Raw genomic sequence first — 18,337 nt, forward strand, 5'->3', positions numbered from 1 at the left:
CTGCCTGTTTCTACCTCCCCAGTGCTGGGATAAAAGGCATGGACCACCACACCTGGCCCAACTTTGTTTTTGTTTTTGTTTTTTTGAGACAGTGTCTTTTGTAGCCAGATTAGGCTTCAAACTCATGGTTTGAACTTCTGATCCTCCTGTCTCCACTTCCTGAGTGATGGGATTACAGGCTTGAGGCACCATGTGGACTTGTGTATGTAAAAGGATCCTGTTAGCTTAGAACTGGGTTCTTCTGTCTCAGACTTCTCACCAGCTGGAGTGACAGGGATATACTAAAACATAAAACACACAACTAAACAGTTCTTTTTTTAAACCACCTGGCAGGCCAGTGCAGAGACTGAGAGGATAAAGGCACTTGCTATGCAAACCTGGTGACCTGAGTTCAATTCCCAGAACCCATGCAAAGGTGAAGAAGAAAACCAACTCCAAAGAGCTGTTCTCTGACCTCCAAAGATGCCTCATGATACCTGTGTGTGCACATGTTTGTGCATGTGTGCGCTCACACACACACACACCATGCATGATCACACATACATAGTATTAATAATTTGGGTTTATTTTTTTAGTCATTAAAACTAAGCTGGAGAGATGCCTCAGCAGTTAAGAGCACTTGCTGTTCTTCCTGAGGACTTGAGTTCAGCTCCCAGAACCCACACTTGGCACCTCACAACTACCTGTAACTCCAGCTCTAAGGGATCTGATGGTTGGTCTCTTTTGTCCTCCAAGAGCACCAACACACACACACACACACACACACACACACACACACACCACACACACACACCCGCATGTGAGCACATGAGAGAGAGGCCAACTAAGGCTATATAGACTCTCAAAAAAAAAAAAAAAAGAAAAGAAAGAAAGAGCAAAGAAATAAAATAACAACAAGCAACTTTTAAAAACTGTGTTAGATTTTTTCATTTTACTTCACATCAGTCTTACCAGTACGTATGTATGTGCACCACATGTGTGTCTGGTACCCACAAAGGTCAGAAGAGGGTGTTAGATCATGGAATAATGGATGGTTATGAACCACCATCTTGGGTCCCCAGCAAGCACAGCCAGTGCTCTAACCAATGATCCAAACTCTTTAGACCCTAAATATAATAATGTATTTTTTAAAATAGGCAGAGATCCAGGCATGGTGGCACAATCCTTTAATCCCAGCACTTGGGAGGCAGAGACAGGCAGATCTCTGTGAATTCTAGGCCAGCCTGGTCTACAGAGTGAGTTTCAGGACAACTAGGGCTGTTACACAAAGGAGAGATGGCTCCATGGTTAAGAGTCATGGCTTCTCTTCCTGAGGTCCAGAGTTCAATTCCTAGCAATCACATGGTTGCTCACAACCATCTATAATAGAATCCTATGTACTCTTCTGGCCTGCAGGTATACATGCAGAGCACTCATACATAAAATATAAATAAATTTAAAAATTTTTTAAAGGTGGAGAGCGATAACTATGGCTCTACTCTGGTCTCCACACATATTCACACATGTGCACAAACATGTACACAACACACACACACACACACACCCTACTCGTCCTAAATACTCTCTGTATATCTGTCTAACTCGGATTACAGGTAAGAACTGGATGATTAAATCCTAGGTAATTCCTTGGGTTCTAGGCTAGGGTACTTTGGTACCATCAGACAGTACCAAACGAACAACCCTATCCTATGCATCTATGTAATGTGTGTCTCTCCCAGGGCTCTGACTTCCTGAGGGTAGGATGAGGCCGTCAGGATCAGAGTCTGGCCTAAGGTGGTACTGTATGGAATGAATACCTTCTACTGTAACCCGCTTCCTGGCAGCAGGCCTTTCTGCCAACACCCCAGCATCCTCTCCCATTCTGGCAACATCCTGAGCAGGCAAAGGAAAGGAAGGAAGAAGAGACAACTGATGATGGGGTCTGGCCCTGGAACAGCATGAAAGAGTTCAGCCAGACAAGGGGAGGCCACGCAGGAAGGACTAAGACTGGACAGCCAGGAGAATGAGAAACTTGCCAGCAAAGCAGTCAAAAGTACTACCCACACATCTGATACTAAAGTCCAGTGGTACTAAGGAGAAAAGAAGGGAAGAGAGACAGAACAGAATACAGTGACTCCCAGGATAAGCTTAGTTGCCACCAGCAAGACACCAAACCAGTATTATCTACTGTTGCTTTCAAAAAGGCAGCCTCACCCTAGCCACCAACAGAGGCTGCATGCCAAGCACCCACCACACACATGTACCATCTTATTCATGCCCAGGTTTTCTGCAAAGTGGTACACAGTGCCCGAAATGCCCTCTCCCACTTCTCATGGAGAGCAGAGGGGTGGGGATAGGGTTTGCAAATCTGATTTCCCTATGTATATCTCAGGACCTAGGACAGCGCCAGGCATGCAGCTCATAACTGCCAAGTTTACAGGCTCTATTAAAGAGTCCTGAGAGGTGGGGGTGTGGCTCAGTTGGTAGAGACCTGGCTTAATGCACACAAAGTCCTAGGTTCCATCCTCAGGACCACATAGGCTTGGCCTTGCACATAGGTAAATGCCTGCAATTGGTAGGGGGATCAGGAGTTCGAGGTCATCCTCCACTACATAGAGGTTGAGACCAACCTGGGTAAAGTGGGACCTTGTTTTTGTTTGTTTGCTTGCTTGTTTGGTTTTTGTTTTGTTTGTTTGTTTTCTTAAGGATGTTGGACCGGAGAGGTTGGTCAGTGGTTAAGAGCACCAGCTGCTCTTCCAGAAGACCTGGGTTCAATTCTCAGCACCCACATGGAGCTTCACAACTGTTAACTCCAGTTTCAGGGAATCTGACGCCCTCTTCTGGCCTCCATAGGTACTTCATGAACCTGGTGCACAGACACCCATGCAGGCAAAACATCCATGCACATAAAAGAAAAAAAATTAAATGATCCTCATCTGGGCTGGAGGTATGTTTCAGTGGCATAGCACCCATCTATTATCCCCCCAAGAGAGGCTGGGGGCATGGAACAGTGGTGGGTGCCTACCTAGAATCCTCTAGTGGGGTGCAAGAAGTGTAGCCAGGCACACGCCTAACTTGCAGGGCTCTAGGGCCTCTAGACAAGGGCAAGCCCTGTACTTATGGCTTCTTCTGCCTCCTGCTCTGAAAGACAACAGTTCATTAACCTTTCTCCGCACTCCCAAAGGCATCACTTACAGTTCATGTTTCATTGTGAAGATCAGGCAGAAGGGATCCACAGAGGCTCTGGGGCCTCAGAAAACACAGGGTGCTGCAGCTGGACCCACCTCCAGTATCCAGATCTTGGGAGGAGATCCTCACCTCCTCCTGGGCCAAGACTGAGAAGGTTTACCTAGAAGGTCACGCTTTTCAGTTTCTCCTAAGTCGCAGTGCTGAGGACTGGAGTGCCACACAGTATCTGGTAACACAACGGTGAACTGTCCACCACTCTGCCTCCCCCATCATTGCCACCAGCTCCTATGCACAGCCATGCCCCACCCCAGTTCTACAGACACAGACACACGAATACTCATGCATGCGTGCACACGCGCACACACACACCACACACCTTCATGCACCAAAAAACTTGACTGACAGACTACACCAGCTGTTCCCAGCCCCAGTTTACCACCAGCTGAGCAGATGGGGGTAGCCCCCTCATTTAGTCTCTCTGGCAACTCAGGACTAAGGGGGATACCACCAGGAGAGGCCTATGAACAGGAGCTGAAACCAGCATTTGGAAGGGTCACACTGGGCATGAGTCAAGGAAAAGATGAGGCAGAGGCAAGATTAAAGGTAGAGAAAATGAAACCAACATCCAGAGAGAAACAGGAGGAGTGGGGCTGCTGGCCAGCCTCCTGGGCTAAGTGGCCCAGGCCCCCTGCAATTCTTCTGAGTAAGTCTCATTTCTCCGACTCTGAAATGTCCTTTGTGGCCGGCAGGACTGTGAGATGCTCAGAGGGGAAAGTATTGGCTGCCAGGCCTAATGAACTCAGTTCAATCCCCAGCACCCACATAGTAGAAAGAGAAACAACTCTCCAAAGTTGTTCCGTGACCTCCACAGGCACACCATAGTATGTGGGAGTGCGAACAAGCAAACACGCACATGCAAATAAATACAAGATAAATAAATGTAACTGAAGTCTCCCTTTACTTAACTGAATGAGGCTGTGATCCCTGGAATAAAACTTTCTCAGAGAAGCCAGATACAGTGGGGCTATGGAGCTGGTTCCCTCAGGAAATTGCTTGCCACACAAACATGAAAACCTGAGTTCCTATCACCAGTACCCATGTCAAAAAGCACCTCCTGCCTGTGATTGCAGCCATCAGGAGGTGGACAGGAGGATCATGGGACTAGATAGTTAGCCAGCCTCACTGAGTCAGTGAGGTCCAGGTTAAATGAGATTCCCTGTTTCAAAAAATAAGGTGAAGGGCCAGTAAGATGCCTCAGTGGGTAAAGGGTTTGTTACCACGACCGACGACCTGACTCTAATCCCTGGCAGAATGAGAGAACCGATCTGGGCAAGTTGTCCTCTGACCTCCATATGTAGCCATCCATATACACACCCACAGCCACATGAACACAAAATAAATAAAACATAAAAGGGTCAGTGATCGAGGAAGACTGAGTTTTAACCTCTTGCCTCACACGTACAAGTACACACACATACACACACACACACACACACACACACACACACACACACACGCATGCACACACAAATGCCAACCATGGTGTTACACACCTGTAACCCCAGGACTTGGAAAACACAATCAGGCTAGCCTCCAGTATGCAGCAAGTTTGAGACTAGCCTGTGCTACATGAGATCCTGTCTCACAACAACAAAAACTCCCAACAATGGACATCCAAGGGGGCCCTCTTTCAATTCTGTGTCCCTTCCATGACAGCTGGGTTCAAAAACCATGCCTACTACTTCAGCTTATAAAGAGAATTGAGTTGACCTTAGTGGAGGTATATAAAGTCTGGCCAGCTGATGAGAGAGACAGAGAGACAGAGAGAGAGACAGACAGACAGACAGACAGAGACACTGAGAAATACAGAGAGAGCCAGTTCCATGGAAGGCAAGGCCCAGACAATTGTATGGGCTCTAAAGCCAGATAGTATTTAGACTTTGTACTAAGCAAAAGGAGTGGAGGTGTCAGCACAATTGTAATTATGCTTTAGAGAAATAGACTTGGGAGCAGGGTAAAATGACTTTGCAGAAGATGGTGTGCCCCTCAGACACACAGTAAGTGCTTAATCAGTGCATGGACAAAGCACACAGTGGTGCATACCTGTCATCCAGAACTCTAGAAATGGAGGCAGGAAGACCAGCCTGGGCTACATAGTGACTTAGAGGCCAGCCTGAACTACATGAGACCTAGTCTTAAAAAAAAAAAAAGAATAACAAAATCTAAAACACAAAAGCAGAGCTGGTGCTGTGGCCAGCCTAACATGTATGAACCATAAGTCTATCCCCAACACCATTTAAACCAGGAGGGGTGCTACACCTGTCATTCCAGCTGCTGGGAAATGTAGGCCAGAGGAGCAAAAGTTCAAGGCTGGGGCTCTATAAATCTAACTAAGGCAAGCCTGGGAGACTTTGTCTCCAATAAACAAAGCAGGGGCTGAAGAGATGGCTCAAGGGTTGGGAGCTTTTACTGCTGTTTCAGAGGACCCAGGTTCATTGTCAGCACCCACATCGGGCAGCTTACAACGGTCTGTAACTCTAGCTCCAGGGTATCCCAAACCCTATCCTGATCTCCATGCTGTACCTGCACACCATGTCATATAGTCCCATAAATACAGATAAAAATAAATCTTAAAAACAATATAAGAACCAACAAGTGAATGTATGTACACAGAAAGGGCAGAACCACTGGGCATGATGGTGCACACTTTTAGTCTGAGCATTCAGCAAGCAGAGGCAGGCAGACATCTCTGAGTTCAAAGCCAGCCTGGACTGCACAGTTGAAAACCGGACTCAAAAGGGGGTGGGGGTGCAGAACCAAATATTTCTGGCTCAGAGTAAGCACTTAATATGTGTTCTTAAAAAAACCTGTATGAAGGCCTAAATCCTTCCAAGAGCAGAGTCCCCTCTCTGTGCAAAGTTGTGTAGTTGCAGGACCAGAGAGGGACTGGAAATCACAGTCTGTCTTCCAGGTGAGAACAAGGAAGACTTAGGGATCAGAGGATTTTATAATGCTTTGCCATCAATGAAGGAAAGCAGGAAACTGGATGAAGGGAGGTAGAAAAGAGCAGGCCTTGGGGCGGGTCTAAAAGGCTAAGCTGTATGAAGGCAGAGGGCAGCTAGAGCAGGAGAGAAGTCTCCTTCTGCCCCAGGCTGAGGGTCACTTCCTGTAGCAAAAAACTCTTCAACTGGGAATGCAGCTCAGTGGTAGAGCTCTTATCTAGAATCCCCCAATGAGGGGCTGGGGTGTGGCTCAGTGGTACAGCACCTGCCTAGAATCCCCCAGTGAGGGGCTGGGGGTGTGGCTCAGTGGTAGAGCACCTGCCTAGGATCCCCCAGTGAGGGGCTAAGGGCGGGGCTTGGTATTTGAAGCATTTGCCTAGACTTCCCCCCAGTAAGAGGTTAGGGGCATGGCTCAGCCAGAGAATGCATGAGATCCTAGGTTCAATTCCTCAGGCCAAATATACAAATAAGTAAAATCACACACACAAAAAAAACAACTCTGTCTCAGAAGCCCTAAGAGGCAAATGCCCCAAGTGCTGCCGTTTTACTGATGGGGGAATGGAGACAGAGAGGTATATGACCTAGTCTAGAGCCATATAGCTATGCAAGTAGCAGAGCAAGGATTTGAAACCATGATGTCCAACTCCAGCATCTGAACTCTCAGTCACCCAAGTGCACAGTCACCCTGCTCCTCAAGATGTGTCTCTGGCTGGGAATTTGGGCACTGTTGAGACCCATGTGTCCTGTACTAAGTGGGCACCTACTGTATGCAGGAAGACAAATGGCAAACAGACTCTGCTTTGAACTTCACGCCCCAGTAACCTAAATCTTTCTCTGCCCATCTAAGCCGGAATGTCTTCTGTCTGGAAGCTTTTGTGGGAGCCATCTTAAAAGCACCCTTGGGTAAGGCACTGGGCTCAACCACCCTTCGGGGTCTGTCCCACCCGCCAGCTATGCCACATCTGTGCCCCCAGCTTCTCCACATTCGGGGTATCAGGCTGAGCTGGGCTGTGCAGAGCGGTTCCGGTTCCGCATACCTGCCAGCCCCTGGTGGTGCCAATCCAGGTGACAGCCCTTATGAATGAAGGGCTCATTGTTTACTTTACAACTGATGGGGAGGAGACCTCTGGCTTGCAGCAGAGGTAAAGTAGCCCCACGTGGTGCTCTTCTCAGTGCACAGCCCTAGGCCAGCCCCACCCCCACCATCCTCTGTCTGGGCACCTTTCAAGATTAAGGACAATTCCTTCCCTAGTTCTACCAACCCCCGACCCCGCCCGCCATTTGTAGCCCAGAAGACAGGAGTGGGATCTCAGAGACTGCGTGCATTTCTGTGTTGTGACTTCTCTACCCCTAAGGTATCCCTTTGCAACGACCTTTCCAGGCATGGGCCAGGCTGTAGAGGAGGCACGCGTGGCAAAGCCCTGTGTGCCCGGGACAAACACTCAGGCTCCGCCTGAAGAGTCCACGCGGGCTGGCCCTGGAAGCTCAGCCCTGCATCCTGCGTCGCCACTGCCCCTCCCTGGGGGGAGGGAAAAAAATCTGCTGCCTCACCAGCCAGCATCGCCAGCTTGGAGGGGGGGAGGCACCCCTGCGGAAAGCCACCCTGCCTGGGCCTCCCCCTTACCCTACCCTCTTATTTCAAGCCAGACTCTCCAATCAAGTTTTGCTAAGGGCACGAATCAGGCGACCCCAGGTGGCGGGGCTGGGGCCTCGGTGTCTCATCCCAGATGCCAGGTCTGGAGATGAGGACTGATGGCCGCGCCCACCAGGCTGTGCCCCCCAGAGCCTGAGAGCCTCCCCCAAGAGCTCTCGGCAGATCGACCAGCTGTCTGAACCTGCTCTTGGAAAGAGGACCCCAGCAAGTACACCCGAACCCCAGTCTGTGGAAGTGCGCACCATCCGGGCGTGCAATCCACGGGCGCCCCCAACCCCAGCAGCGCGCCCTCGGGGTTGAGGAAGTTGGGGTTCATCCGGCCCACGCCCACCAACGGCGGCCCCTGCCCGCTGTCCCTGCCCACGCAGCGGCAATGCCTCGGTGATAGTAGCCCCTTTTTCTTCCCAGGCTAGGGTGCCGCCGCCCCCCGCGACTCTGCGTCCTTTGTTGCCCGCGCGCCCCCATCGCGCGCGTCCCCAGAGCTGCGCCTACCTTGGAGCTCCAGCAGCGACCAGAACCCGACACTCCTTCGCCTCCTCTGGGTCCGCGCGTCCCGGAAACGAGGATGCTGCGCCCTTCCCCGCACGCCGCTACCCAAACCCGGTCTCCGCGCTCCGAGTCCGGGCCTCGCACACGATCTACGGCCAGAAGGGGATGAGGGAGGGGCCGATCCAGTAAGCCGGGCTTCTGTCTGCGCGCCCCGAGGCGGAGCCGAGCCGAGTCGAGCCGAGCGGAGCCGAGCCGAGCCAGGAGGAGCCGAGTCGACAAGAGCCGAGTCGAACGGGGCGGAGGCGAGAGGAGCGGAGCAAAGCGGAGCCGAGCCCGGTGGAGCCCTGCCAAGGCGAGCCGAGCCCAGCCGAGAGAAGCCGAGCGCCAGGAGAGCTCAGCGGCTGGAGAGCGAACAAAAGGGGCCGGCGTAGCGGCAGGCGCAGGAAGGTGGGGCCTCGAGCGACAGGGGGGGGTGGGTGGGTGGGTGGTAGTGGCGTTGGGGGCGGTCCCAGCAGTCGTGGTCTCCCGGTTCTCTGGCAGTAGTGACTCTCAGAAACTGGGGAGCGGGCGGGCGGAGAAGTCTTTGGCACCTCGTCTTCCCCGTCTTGACCACTACGGCTAGCTGACTTGGACCTTGGAAATAGAGTTCATCCACCAACGCTTCAGCTCTAGGCACATGTGTGTGTTCCATTTTCTGTTTCAGCCATGCATGGCTTAGGTGAATGTTCCATATTAGGAGACAGACAAGCTTGAGACTGCAAGAGGGCGGGGCTGGGATCTGGAAGGCTTCACGGAAGAGTTGACTTTGGGACTGTGTTGAAAGAAGCCAGGAGAGGGGGATAACCCAACTGAAGTAAGACTTCAGGTGTGTCTCCTGAAGGCACTCCAGTACTACCTGGCACTCAGCAGGCTGATTGGGTGGGCGTGCGGGCGGGGGCGGCAGGGGGCTTACTAGCTGAACTACTGAATGAGAGACCCTGTCTCACAACAAAAAACTGTAAGATCTCACTCAGCTTGGTGTGGTGGTACTTAAACCTCTTGACCTCAGTTTCCCCATCTTTAAAGGAGGCAGGGTGCTTCAATTCAACAGAACAAGAGTGGTAGTGTAATGATGCCAGCACTGGGCCAGCCCTGAGGCAGCCAAGAGAGAACTCAGGGGGAAAGAAGGGACTAACCCCTCATGACTTTAGGGGATACAAGGTAGAGAGGTGGGTGTTTAAGAACAAGCAAGTTCTATGTAGCTAGGTGAACAACTTCAATGTTGAAATAGGACCCAAATCATGGTAGAGTGGAAAGAATCTACCTCCTGAGTTGGATCCTGGCTCAGTGGTGAGCACCTGCCTAGAATTCCCCAGTGAGGGGCTGGGGTGTGGCTCAGTGGTAGAGCCCCTGCCTAGAATCCCCCAGTGAGGGGCTGGGGTGTGACTCTGGTAGAGCATTTGCTTAGTATTAATGAGGCTCTTGGTTCCATCTCTACCAACAGAAACAAACAAACAAAAAAAACCAAAAACCCAATTTGCTGGACATGGTAACACCTGTCTTTAATCTCAAACTTGAAACAATAAGACAGATCTGTGTTAGTTCAAGGACAGCCTGGTCTACATAGAGAGTTCCAGGACAGTCAGGGCTGTCTCAAAGAAAATTAATACCACCTCTCAGGTAACATGGTTAAAGAACACATACTGCTCTTGCAGAGGACTTGAGTTCAGTTTCCAGCACTCACATTAGGTAGCTCACAAATGCCTGTAACTCACATGTGCATGCACATATCTGTACATATACACACAATTAAACATATAATAAAAAAGAAAAAGAAACAGGAGCTGGGGATGTAGCTCAGATCACAGAATGTTCACTTTACACACAGAGCCCTAAATTTAATCCCCAACACAGCATAAAACTGTGTAGTGACATAATGCCTGTAATCCCAGTAGGGGTGGAGGAAGAAAGGTCATGAGTTCAAGGCCAGCTTTGGCTACATAACAAGTTGGAGGACAGCCCAAACTACACGAGACCCTTCTCAAGAGGGAAAGGGACAGGGATTTGTTCAGGTCACAAGTCCCCATGTGAGGCACCTGAGCACCCTGTTCATGCCCTCAGAAGGTAGATAGAAGGAACCCCCAACTGTTATGCCCCCAAGTGGACCCACATCGAGAACCTGCTGGCTGAACACCTGCCTCAGGGTATGGATGTCATCTCCAAAGTCCCACCTGGCATCTCATGGACAGTGCCTCAAAAGGTGACTGACTTCAGAGGTGCACCTTTGGCCCTGGCTATTGGCAAGCTGGTTTTAGGTGAGAAAAAGACAAATCCTTACATTACTGGAGGATTTTTGGCAGGTACTCTTTATCTTAGCAGGACCCCTGGTTTCAATGGGGGCGGGGGTTCTACGCCAGTGCTCTGTCGGTAATCTACAGCCTAGCCCCTCCTTTTATTTATTTTTGAAACAGAGTCTCACTAAGTTACCCAGGCTGACTTTAAATTCCCTCTGTAGCCCACACTGATATCCAATATCCATATCCAATTGCCTCTAACTCTCCCATGCTGGGATTCCAGTCATTCACTATCATGTCTGGTTCCAGCCCATAATTTTAATATTTTGCCTGTATGTGAAGATGGGGATGGAATCCAGGACTGCTGGCATGCTAACTAAGCAAGTGCTTTGGCACTGGGTTCTCCCCTCTCCCCCACCCCCACTTTATTTTTGAAGGTTTATTTTATTTATTTATTTATTTTGTAATAGTCTATGTAGCCCTGGTTGTTCTGGAACCCAGTATGTGGACCAGTCTGGCCTTGAACTCACAACATCAGACTGTCTCCCAAATGCTCAAATTAAAGGCATGCACTACCAAGTCTGGCCGATACTATTTTAATTCTGCCTATGCATGTGCTTTTGTGCAGGTGTGTGCACTTGAGTGGGGGCACCTGCCAAGGCCAAAGGAAGATTTGGAATTGCTGTGGACCTGGAGTTGCAGGTGCTTGATTGTAGGGACCCATCCTCCTGATTCGGGCGCTGGGAAGAGAGCTCAGGTATTCTGCAAGAGCAGCAAGTACTGTTAACCACTGAGCCATCCTTATAGCCCACCTCCAGTTCTTTAATGGAATATTTTCCAGTCTCTGAATTGCCATTTAATTAAGGCTAAGCATAGTGGTACAGCTCTTTTATCCCAGAACTCCAGAGGCAGAGGCAGGAGGATCTCTGTGAGTTCAAGGCCAGCCTGGTCTACATGGTGAGTTTCAGGACAGTAAGGACCTCATAGTAAAACCTGTCTCAACATGAATTAGAAGCTGTATTCCAGGTATTTGGATTAACTTGAGAAACACTCATGTCCTTGAACCCCACTTAAAACCCTGAATAAAACATTTTGGATGCAGCGTATCATTAACCCTGTGTGTTCCAGCTATACTGGGCTCTGGGGGAGGGAGGTGTGGGAGTTTTCTGTTACTACTACACCACCCCCCCTTCCGGCTCCTCCTCGCAATAGGTGTTAAAGAAACTTAAAAGTCCAAACACCAATGTGTGGAGACTCTGGCTTGAATGAGGATGGTAGGTAGCCTCTGCCCATTGGGTCTGAGGTAGCCTGGCCTCACAGCTGAGCCCTCAGCATCGGGTGGGCGTGGCGTCGTCATGGAGACTTCTGCGGAGCTGGCCAACACCTGGCTGCTTCCAGACTTGGCTGGTTCCGGATTCTTCCTGCCATGGAGGAAGCCAAACATCTATGCCTACGGTTGGTACAACTGCCCGAGAAAGTTGGAAGTTCACATCGTGAGAAGGACGCAGGGCCCTGCTATCCGCTGACGGGAGCTGGGCTCCTAGGAGCTTTTCCTTTCAGCCTTCGGGATTTCCTGAGAGACCTCCCTCTATAAATAAAACTGGATTAATTGTGCTTTTTGAGATAAGGTCTCATTTATATAGCCCAGGCTGACCTCAAACTCTGCAGCCTGCAGCCTGAGCCTCCCCAGTGCTGGAATGACTGACATGCTGTCAGACCCAGCGTCCCCTGAGCTCTTTGCCTGGGGACAGAGGTCTCGATGCTGTGGTCTTCCTCCAGCCCTGTCCTAGCAACAGTACCAAGCCTAAGGGGTCAAGTGTCTAAAGATTTTTTTTTTAATTATGTGTATGTGTATGCACCTGGGTGCAGTTTCCCTTGAGTCAGAAAAGGGAACAAGATCCCCTGGAGCACAGGTTGCAGGCAGCTGTACCTACCTAGTTTCAGTTGCTGGGAACCGAACTTAGGAAAGCAAGCACTCTTAACCACAGACCTAATTTCTCCAGCCCTGTAAGGGGATTTCTCTTTTGAGAAGTTTGAGCCCTTCTGGGAATTCACACCATTAAGATCCATTTGTTTCCTCCCCAAACACAGCAGGATGAAATGTTACCAGTTTGTGACTTTGCCTAAAAAACAATGTTAGAGCTGAGCGTGGTGACTGATGTATTCCTGTCTGTGGTCCCAGTACTTAGGAAGCTGAGGCAGGAGCATCACTTGTGAGTACAAGCCACGCCTGGGCTACATTTCATACATGTTGTATAAAATACCCATGCTGGTACCCCCTTTATTGGTACCCCCTTCTATTGCTGGGATAAAACTTCATGACCAAGGCAATTGGTAGAAGGGAGGGATTATTTGTCTAACTATTCTGGAGTGGTCTGTCTTGGGATGGGGGGGGTATGCAGCAAATGGAAGACATAGCAGAAACTGAAGAGACCGCCCTCTATAAATAAAACTGCATTGATTGAGTTTTTGAGATAAGGTCTCATTTATATAGCCCACAAACTCAAGGCAAAGATAGTAAACTCAAAGTGGCCTGTCTCTTTAAATTTCAAAGCTCACCTCAAGAAGCACACCTCTTCCAACAAGGCTACACCACCTAAATCTCCCAACAGCACTGCCAACTGGGGACTCTGTATTCAAACATCTGAGCCTGTGGAGATTCTGCTGAAAGGATTAAAAACACAGCAAAAAGGGGCCGGGCAATGGTGGCACATGCCTTTAATCCCAGCACTTGGGAGGCAGAGGCAGGCGGATCTCTGTGAGTTCGAGACCAGCCTGGTCTACAAGAGCTAGTTCCAGGACAGCCTTCAAAGCCACAGAGAAAGCCTGTCTCAAAAAACCAAAAGAAAAAAAAAAAACACACAGCAAAAGGTATTCACAGAGGGTCCTGCCAAGGTATGGCCCTAAGAGAACACCCACACACAGCAGTTAGCACAAGAGGGTTACTGGGTGGGGGGGGTGAGGAGGAAGTGGAAGAACAAAAGGTTGTCTTGGAGCAAGGATATGAGAGGAGCAGACAGACAGGACAGGTAGAGAGAGGAACAAGAGGCAAGAGAAACGAGGGGACTGTGACAGACAGGCACTTTTAAGTTGTTGCATAGCTGATGATGGAAAGGCACCAGGTAGCAGGTGATGAGTAAAGGCCACAGCAGCCGCTGAGGCCTGCTGCAGGCTGCCCAGCTACAGTGGGAACTAACAGTCCCACTAACAGAAAGGATGTGGCATGAGGTAGGACCACAGCCTACTTTTGGAAGTAGAGTTCCTTGTAAATCAAGTGAACTTAGCTCTCTAGAAAATTCTCAGTTTTGTTCATTTGGCAGCAGCAAGAGGGGAATTATATTCAAGACTGATCCTTGTCCCCAGAACTGGGAAGCCAGCATCCAAACAAGTTACCCTGGTTCAGAAGCCCCCAGGATGGTGACTGAAAGGTCCAAGGAAGGGAAGACAAACAAGGAAATGAGCAACTTCTGCAACAGAATGGGTTTAATCTGAGAAAAAGCTTGGGAAAGGAGGTTTCGGATTACAGACCAGGGGTAGATACAGAGTTGTGGTGGGGGTGGAGGTGGGAATCAAACGCTTCTGTTGCCAGGAGTGATTGAAGACTAGAAAAATCCGAGTAGAAGAGGAAGAGTAGTGAGCAGTGACTGAAGATTGCCAGGTGATCGCAAACATCTCCAAGGGCTGCCCGGGATGTCGGGCGTCTAGAAAAATAAGCCTAGAATGCTGAGTGCTATGGTTTGGGGAAAACTGCAACCATTTAAACAAAAGGGAGAAGATTTTCAAAATGACGTGGGTGGGGCCAACATTGATCTTTATTTCTACAGATCCGTAGATAGAGGGAGGGCGGGGGCTCTGGTTCAGGTAGTTTCTTGCTACTAAACTGCATCCTCCTCAGGGGGCTGCTGGGGAAGTCTCTTGTATTGGGAATCTCGAAGCAGAAGGATCTTGTCCACGTGCCCTTTGGTAGTGTTCTGAATGAAAGAGCTCATTCGCTGGGATACAAAATGAGTCAAGCAGTTAAGAAGACAAGGTCCGAAAATGAGCAGAAAGAGGATAAAGAGAATGGGTCCTATGAAGGAAGTCAACCAGGAGGGCAGCCAGTATCCCAGCCCCAGCCCCTGGATCCAAAAGCTGGAGCTTGGGCGGAGTTCGGATGCTCTTTCTCGAAGTTTCCTTGCTGCATCTCTGACTACTCCGGACTGGTTTACATAGAAGCAGCACTCTTCCTGGAGGAAGAGGCAGGTGCCCCCTTTCTCGGCGGTGATGAGGTCCAGAGCTCTACGGTTTTGGAGAACAACACCCACCAGCGAATCTATTTGGTCTTGGAGGGTGATAACGGAGGTGGCTATTTCATCTAGGCTGTCTGAGAGTGCCTTTGAAAGCTGTTGGAAATAGATGGTCGAGGTGGTGATGCTAGCGATGCTTAACCCGAGAGCGGAAGTAATGCCCAGGCCCACAAGAAGAGGGAGGAGGTGAAGGGCTCTCTTCCGACGAGAAGTGGAGAACGAGGAGGGAATTGTAGCGAAAAGGGGGACAGTTACGGTTTGGTTACTGGGAAGGAGTTCAATGTCTGGGTATTGGAAGACAAGGGTACAGACACCCGACCAATTGGCCGGGAGACAGACGTAAGTTGAGCTTCCACAGAGGAAGAAGACTCCTGAGGAGTTGAGACAAAAGGAATACGTTAAGGAGAGAAGATGTGAGAAGATGTTTGGAGTGATAGCCCTGTTTTCCTGAACAGTGGGTTCATATTCCCAGATTGAATATTGTCCAGAGAGGGCTGCCCCCATGAGGGGCTGGTACTGAAAGAGTGGATAGGGATCTTTATGTCCCTGGAGTTTAATCTTGAAGTATGTGGTGTCCACAGACAGGGTGATGGGGTGAGTTATGTTGTCTGGTTCAAATAGCGTAAGATTATAGCAAGTGCTAGACGGGAAGGAAGGGCACTGCCTCCAGGGCGTGGTTGGGTAGGTGTGGCAATGGATGTCGTCTACCAGGCAAGGGTAGTAAGACTGCCCTGAGGTTAGGGAAGGGGGTCCTGAAAAGCGTAAGGGATTTTTCCACTTAGAGCCTGGCATGGTCATTAGTTGGGCAAATGCGTAGCTGGTGGACAGATCTATGGATTGGTGATCAGCAGAGGGGGAAAGATGAAAGGTGTAGTTACAAAGAGAAGCAGAGAGGTTGCCCACGAAGGTGGCATATTTTGAATTCTTGAAGAAACGGGCTATACAGAGAGGAGCCTGGGAGGAGAGGAGGGTCTGGGAAGAAAGTGGCCCCCATATGGGGCGCTGGGCGGATTCATAGATGTGATCATCAGTGTATCTCACAGAGGTGATTCGGGAAAGTAGCGGGAGTATGCCTGTTAAGCTGGTAAGCTGAAGAAGAGCAATGGCCCGTCGGTCAGGGTTAACAAAAGAGTAATGGGCAGTCAATGGTTGGAAATTCTGGAGGCGTCTCTCGAGGTCAGAAATAGGATAAGGGCCGGACAGGGTCCGGGATGAGTATGTCATGTGAAGTTTCATGGGAGAGTCTGTCCAAGTCGTTAGTGGGGCTGGGACGGCTAGGGAGCGCTGGGTTTGGATGGACAAACAGACCCAGCAGTCGGAAGAGAAGGAGGAGTTAGTGTTCTTGAGTAAGTGGTGAGTGAGGTTTATGAGGGGCATCCAGCTCTCAGAATAGGCAGAGGAGAAAGATAAGAGAAGGAGACAGAGAACCCAAAGGCAAATCATGGCTCTTGAGGGGTGGCTGGCAGTGATGGAGGGCACAGAGACGTGGTCCTGAGAATTCTTAAGTCCAGTCTGTCTGTCACTTAGTGCAGGAGTTACTGAAGTCAGGGAATCTCCAGGTTGTGCCGTTTTTACTTATAGAGGTCAGACCTGTGTGAGCAGAAACACAAAGAGGGGAGGGTCCTGAGGAGGGAGAGAAGCCTTAGAATCAGGGCCTGGACCCAGTTTTGAGCTTAGATGTAGCCAGTGACAGATTCCCTTCACCTCGGCTTCTGTGGCAACCTCTGAGTGTAGCCTTGGGCTACCTTGTGGCTACTGTGGATAGCTACCACTGATGGTGGCCTGGTTGAGTTTGTAGATTAATTTGCAATTAATTATAGGTATCTCTTGTGGTGTAAGAAATGAACGTATGAGAATGGAGTGCATGATGTGTGTATTTGGAGTCAGTGTAGACACCAACCTTTTGATTTTGTGCCGGTGTCAGGTAAGGGTGCCGAGCCTTGGTAAGGGTGATGGCGTCTGCCTGCTTTGAAGTGATGTTAGGGACAGGGGCTCTAAGGTGATCAATGGTAAAGCCTTAAAGAGTGCCAGTTAGGGGGGCTCAGCAATAGGATATTAGGGTTGGGGTTAGGGTTAGAAAGTAGCAAAGAGCCGGGCGTTGGTGGTGCACAACTTTAATCCCAGCACTTGAGAAGCAGAGGCAGGCGGAGCTCTGTTAGTTCGAGGCCAGCCTGGTCTCCAGAGCGAGTGCTAGAATAGGCTCCAAAGCTACACAGAAAAACCCTGTCTTGAAAAACAAAAACAACAACAACAAAAAGTAGCAAGGAGTCAGGGGATCAATGAAAGGATGGGGGTCCCCTGTAGGACTAAAGTCTACAGGGAGGAAAATGGGAAGATTAAGAGTTTTATAGCATTGAAAGGTAATTAAAGGGTTTTGTATAAATGGTGTATGTAAGAGGGGGTGCCTGCCTTTATTCCAGGCACTCTGGAGACAGAGGCAGGTGGATCTCTGAGTTGGAGGCCAGCCTGGTCTATAGGACAACCAGGGCTACACAGAGAAACCCTGTCTCTAAACCAAAAATAAATAAAAACAAACAACAGTGTATCTATCTGTTAGGTGGGGAGGTGGGGAGCTCAAGGAGATTGTGGTAGGTGGACACCAATAGATTAGCAGAATGTTAACTTGAAGACTTCTGTTGTTAAAGGGGAGGGCACCCCAAGGGTTTTCAAGGAAGATGGCCAGCCCTGGACCACCAAGTCGAACTGCTTCTAAAGATACACAGTCTTCATGACACTGGCTGAGTTAAGGATGAAGGTGCAAAAAGAGGTTTGGAGGGGTCTGGATGTCCTGAGGCAGGAGCAGTGGTGCAGGTCTCTGAGAATAGAGAATGAGCTTGAGTAGGTTGTAGGGGTCCAGAGGCTCTGTGAGAGGAGGCTGTGGGGGTCCAGAGTCTCTGTAAGAGGGCCACCAGCAGCCTGGCTTACTGAGACCTGGAAGTTGGAGCTCTAGATACAAAAGTAACCCGCTAGGCCCAGAAAGGAGACAAGGTTTCATTTAGCTTGGGGAGTAGGGGGAAGGGTGCCCTTGTTTAGAGCTTTGCAGCTTTGGGGTACTCCATGGGAAGAAGAGGTTACAAGGAAGCCTGGATATGTGACTTGGAAAGAGGCTGCCTAAGCCTTGGAGGGGGACAATCAGCATGCCTGGTCAGCCGTAAGAGTGGAGAGGATAGAGTGTTGTTCAGATGAGTCATTTGAAGATGCCCAGAGTGAGGCTGAGGCTTTGAAGGTCAGGACACTGGGTGGACAGGAGTTACTAATTAGGACTGATTAGGCATAAGTCTTGGACTGGGCAGTAGGAGACATCTGGCATCTGGACTGCCAGGATGGTATGTTATGGGGAGTTGGTGGAGTGTAAAATGGAGTGTTTCCAGAGGCTGATAATCACAAGTTACATCCCTGAGTTCCTTTGAAGTGAGTGGATACTGAGCCCAGCAAATAGAGGCAGAAAGGTCTTTTTTGTTGTTG

At 49.8% G+C, this 18,337-nt stretch overlaps 2 protein-coding genes and 1 long non-coding RNA gene across 3 annotated transcripts in view; 1 reads left to right on the forward strand and 2 right to left on the reverse strand.

The window, feature by feature from the left end:
• Clip2 (CAP-Gly domain containing linker protein 2) overlaps nucleotides 1–8,742 on the reverse strand; it is a 57,861-nt gene extending 49,119 nt beyond the window's left edge. The window contains exon 1 of the mRNA XM_027416132.2: nucleotides 8,317–8,742. The gene's annotated coding sequence lies outside the window, so the exon portion shown is untranslated. The remainder of the gene's footprint in view (nucleotides 1–8,316) is intronic.
• Nucleotides 8,743–8,817: 75 nt separating this feature from the next.
• On the forward strand, nucleotides 8,818–11,699 carry LOC113835684. The gene is made up of 2 exons (XR_003485368.2): nucleotides 8,818–9,178; nucleotides 11,215–11,699. It is a non-coding gene; the product is annotated as an uncharacterized LOC113835684 (long non-coding RNA).
• A 2,762-nt stretch (nucleotides 11,700–14,461) lies between these two features.
• LOC113835694 (syncytin-A-like) lies at nucleotides 14,462–16,315 on the reverse strand. Its single transcript, XM_027416267.1, has one exon. It carries the CDS (start codon nucleotides 16,313–16,315, stop codon nucleotides 14,462–14,464), a length of 1,854 nt encoding a protein of 617 aa, XP_027272068.1.
• Nucleotides 16,316–18,337: the final 2,022 nt, after the last annotated feature.

This window comes from Cricetulus griseus, chromosome 4, assembly GCF_003668045.3.
Source record: "Cricetulus griseus strain 17A/GY chromosome 4, alternate assembly CriGri-PICRH-1.0, whole genome shotgun sequence".
In the NCBI taxonomy this organism is placed as follows: domain Eukaryota; kingdom Metazoa; phylum Chordata; class Mammalia; order Rodentia; family Cricetidae; genus Cricetulus; species Cricetulus griseus.